Genomic DNA, 3,640 nt, shown 5'->3' with positions numbered 1-3,640 from the left:
GTGTGTGTGTGTGTGTGTGTGTGTGTGTGTGTGTGTGTGTGTGTGTGTGTACTTGGAGTCAGCAATTGTGAATATAATTTTGTAACTTACTTCCACAGGGATTAAGCACACACTTCCTGTTTTAAGCTTTATCTGCGCTGTTGAACCAGATCCATTACAAATAAACCTGTTCAAGGCCCGGCCACCTTTGATCCGCACATCATGTCTTCCACAGGTGAGTTATGGGAATGAATATATTCAAGATGTGTCACATTAACCACTTTTATCATGTACAGCCTAGCCACAGGGAAGCTTTTAATTGGCTTTCCAGGGACATGTAAACATCAGCTCACGTATACAGCAGCAAACATCAGAGGTGAGGAAACGGGCTGAAAATGGGTGAAGAGGAGCATGTCCTCGGTAACGTAAATCCAAACTGTCTGATTTCATGTTTTAATGCTGGGGGAGCTTCCTTGCTTCAACACAGAGGAGACAATTGAAGACCTCGAGGCTGTAGCAAAAGTATTCAGGCATGTTTTTTCTCACATAAATTGTAACAGCCTGACAAGCACTGAAAGATGTTTTTCAGCCCTCCAAAAAGCGACAAAGTAAAATTGTGTAAGAGTGTGTATATGATTATTGTCGAATAAAGAATAAATACATGCTGATAGATGTTTGGACAAACTTAGCTCGCTGTTAGTCTGTTTGCCTCTCCAACCCCGGACACAGTTTCCTCTGCAGCTCCACTCCTAATCTCTGCCTTTAACGTCTGTTTACTCTGCTGCTTTGTGGGCACACAGAAATATCTGTTTGTTTTTTGGCAAATCAAATAAAAAGAAATGAGCCACGACAGACTTTATAAAATAAAACTGGGATGAGCTAAAGAGTTTTAAATGTTGATTTCAGCAGGGTGTGTTTCTTCTCTCATATTCTCAGGTTTTTTTGTTTGCTTTCTGTTAATCACCTCATTTGTTTGAAGAGTGGCGAACCATGTAGCAGTCAGCTATGATAACAGACAGCGCTTCTAATGAAGGCAGATGTTTTAGGTGTGTGCTAGACATCCGTCGCCCTAATGGAAGCAGTGGGGGAAAACAACATTACATCTACAGAGAAATAGGTTTTATAGCTGCCTTTCCACCAGGGAAATTTAGGAGGAGTTTGTTTTAATACAGACTTTCTGCACAGATCCTGTTAATATGTGAGGAACCAGGTGCCAGACCCAAAACAACTGTTGTTTTGTTTACAGACGCTTCACAGTGGCCGAGGTATGGAATGGTTTTGTACCATCAAGTTGAGGGCGGGTGACTGACAAGCATACATTTTAATCTAAGCAAACTATATTTTGACATTTGTGTGATCAACTCTCATCTGATCAATCAATCAGTCAACCAACCAATCAAACTGTTAAGATTTGAAGAATTCTTGCTAATTGTTTTTTGAGTTGAGGTCTTTTATTTTTTAATTCATTTTTAAATTTTTTAAGTTGTTTTGATTTTTGTTGTGTTTTTACTTTTCCTTTGAACATATTTTGGGTACAAAAATGGGCAGATATAAGATTTATTCTTCTTCTACTGCCTTTCATTGTATTTGATTTTATTTTTTATTGCATGTTTTTTGTACTTTGTTAATCTGTGTTACAAATGAAATGAATAAAGAACTACTATTACTACTACTACTACTACTACTACTACTACTACCACTACTACTACTATTACTACTACTAATAATAACAATAATTGTTCAGACTAGAAGCCTGAATAATACGCAAAAAAAATGTTCCGCCAATGGTGCATTCCCAATTTGTGGTTATTTTCTCCCTTTTTATAGCCTACCAGACCATAATAGTCTGTTCAAACAATTCAATTGATTGTGTTTTTTTTTTTTTCAATTGACACCTCTTTTTACCAACTGGGTTCATCTATAGACTCTCCAGAGCACAAAATGTGTGGCAAGCCCCTCATGTCCCACATGTATGTACACATGATTGATTGAATTGGCCAATCAACTCTGAGCTTCATTCTGACACCACAGCTGTGTAGCCAATCAAGTTATCTTTTATTCAATATGTAGTTTTGGACATTTAAATAAAATTAATGTTTATAGTGTATTTTAACTTCAATAACTAAATATAAGTTACAGTTGTAATTTAATGTAATACAATGTAATTTAATTTTGGTTGGGGTTAGGCCCTGCAGGTCAACAGGTTAAGATCTCAGTTAAACATTTATTTTTCAGATTTTGCTCTGGCACCAAGAAGGCAGGCTGTATATTAGCAGCAGCTTCCACTCAAAAGTAGGTCGTGCGCACCATTTAGTAAGTCGTCCGCACCACTTAGTAAGTCGTGCGCACCAGTTAGTCATGCGCACCACTTATTAAGTCGTGCGCATCACTTTGTAAGTCGTGCGCACCATTTAGTAAGTCGTGTGCACCAGTTAGTAAGTCGTGCGCACCAGTTAGTAAGTCATTCCCCCCCAGTTACTAAGTCGTGTGCACGAGATAACTCACAGAATATCTTTCAGATCATTTTGGACTAGCTGTGTTTATTGAAATGGAAATATGTGACATAACCAGTGATGGGAATAACGGAGTATAAATAAACGGCGTTACAAACGGAGTTATTTTTTTCATTAACGGGTACTTTAAGTAGTTACTATGTCTATCGTTACAACGCCGTTACCGTTACCGACTACTAAAAGGGGTACGTTACTTTGTCTTCTGCCCTGGCTCCCTGACTCTCGTAAGCTGTTTACTTTTTACCTTGGTGAGGGTAGGAGGGAGGGGTGAAACAATCACATAAAGKATGATGATGATTGGCTAAGATAGAGTAACAGGTAGAGGTAAGCCAATCAGAGGCTGTGCTGTTCAGTTCACTCACAAACCACATGCTTCAGCTCCAAATCTGAAAAGTTAGTAGAAGTAAGCTGCAGCAATGGCGAGTCTGGAGGGAAAGTTGGCATTTTCAAAGTGGAAATACAGACACTACTTTACTCTACTTGAGGTAAAAGGCAAGAACGTGYATGTGAAGTGTACATTATGTCCCGGAGCGAAGTGTTTGTCTACGTCCGTCGTAAGCAACTCTAATCTGATGAAGCATCTCACAACTGCACATGGTTCAACAAAACTGGTGGCTAAAAGCACCGCTGTTGACAGTATTGATGACGATAGCAAACCAGGTGTGGCTAACGTGAGCGCTGCTAACAAAGAAGGATGCGGAGCTACGCCGTCCAAGCAGTTAAAGGTGGAYTTTTTTGCTCCAGCTTCACAGAAACTTGTGACGCAGACTGAACTAAACAGAATGATAGGCAGGTATGTTGTTGAAAACATGCTCCCGTTATCAACAGTTGACTCAGACACCWTCTCCTCCAAGTTTGTTTTGAAAGCCATTACAGAACGGGAGCATCAGTTCCTCAAGGAATACTGTATGGTAATGAAGCCACTAACAGTAGCCTTAGACATACTTCAGGGAGAAGACAACTGTTTCCATGGCACACTCCTACCCACACTGGAGACATTGATGTTGAAGACCTTGGACCTGAAGAGTGGTCTGCAAATCCTCGTTGACCTTCCAGAGGCAATTGTTACAGTAAGAACGTTGGTTACGTATTGTAACCCCAGATTCTATGAGTGTAAGCGCAGCCCTCTAAGGCTATCGCAGATGGGT

General features: G+C 39.9%; 1 protein-coding gene across 1 annotated transcript in view; it reads left to right on the top strand.

Annotated features, from left to right (window-relative positions):
- Positions 1 to 3,335: 3,335 nt before the first annotated feature.
- Positions 3,336 to 3,640, top strand: part of LOC106534853 (uncharacterized) — a gene marked incomplete at its 5' end in the record, with an annotated part of 2,359 nt that continues 2,054 nt past the window's right edge. The window contains 1 exon segment of the mRNA XM_014031622.1: positions 3,336 to 3,562. Coding sequence (XP_013887076.1) covers positions 3,401 to 3,562 — 162 coding nt within the window.

Source organism: Austrofundulus limnaeus, unplaced genomic scaffold, assembly GCF_001266775.1.
Source record: "Austrofundulus limnaeus strain Quisiro unplaced genomic scaffold, Austrofundulus_limnaeus-1.0 Scaffold1286, whole genome shotgun sequence".
Lineage (NCBI taxonomy): Eukaryota > Metazoa > Chordata > Actinopteri > Cyprinodontiformes > Rivulidae > Austrofundulus > Austrofundulus limnaeus.
Note: the sequence above shows the minus strand (reverse complement) of the source record. Positions and strands in the feature narration are given on the sequence as shown.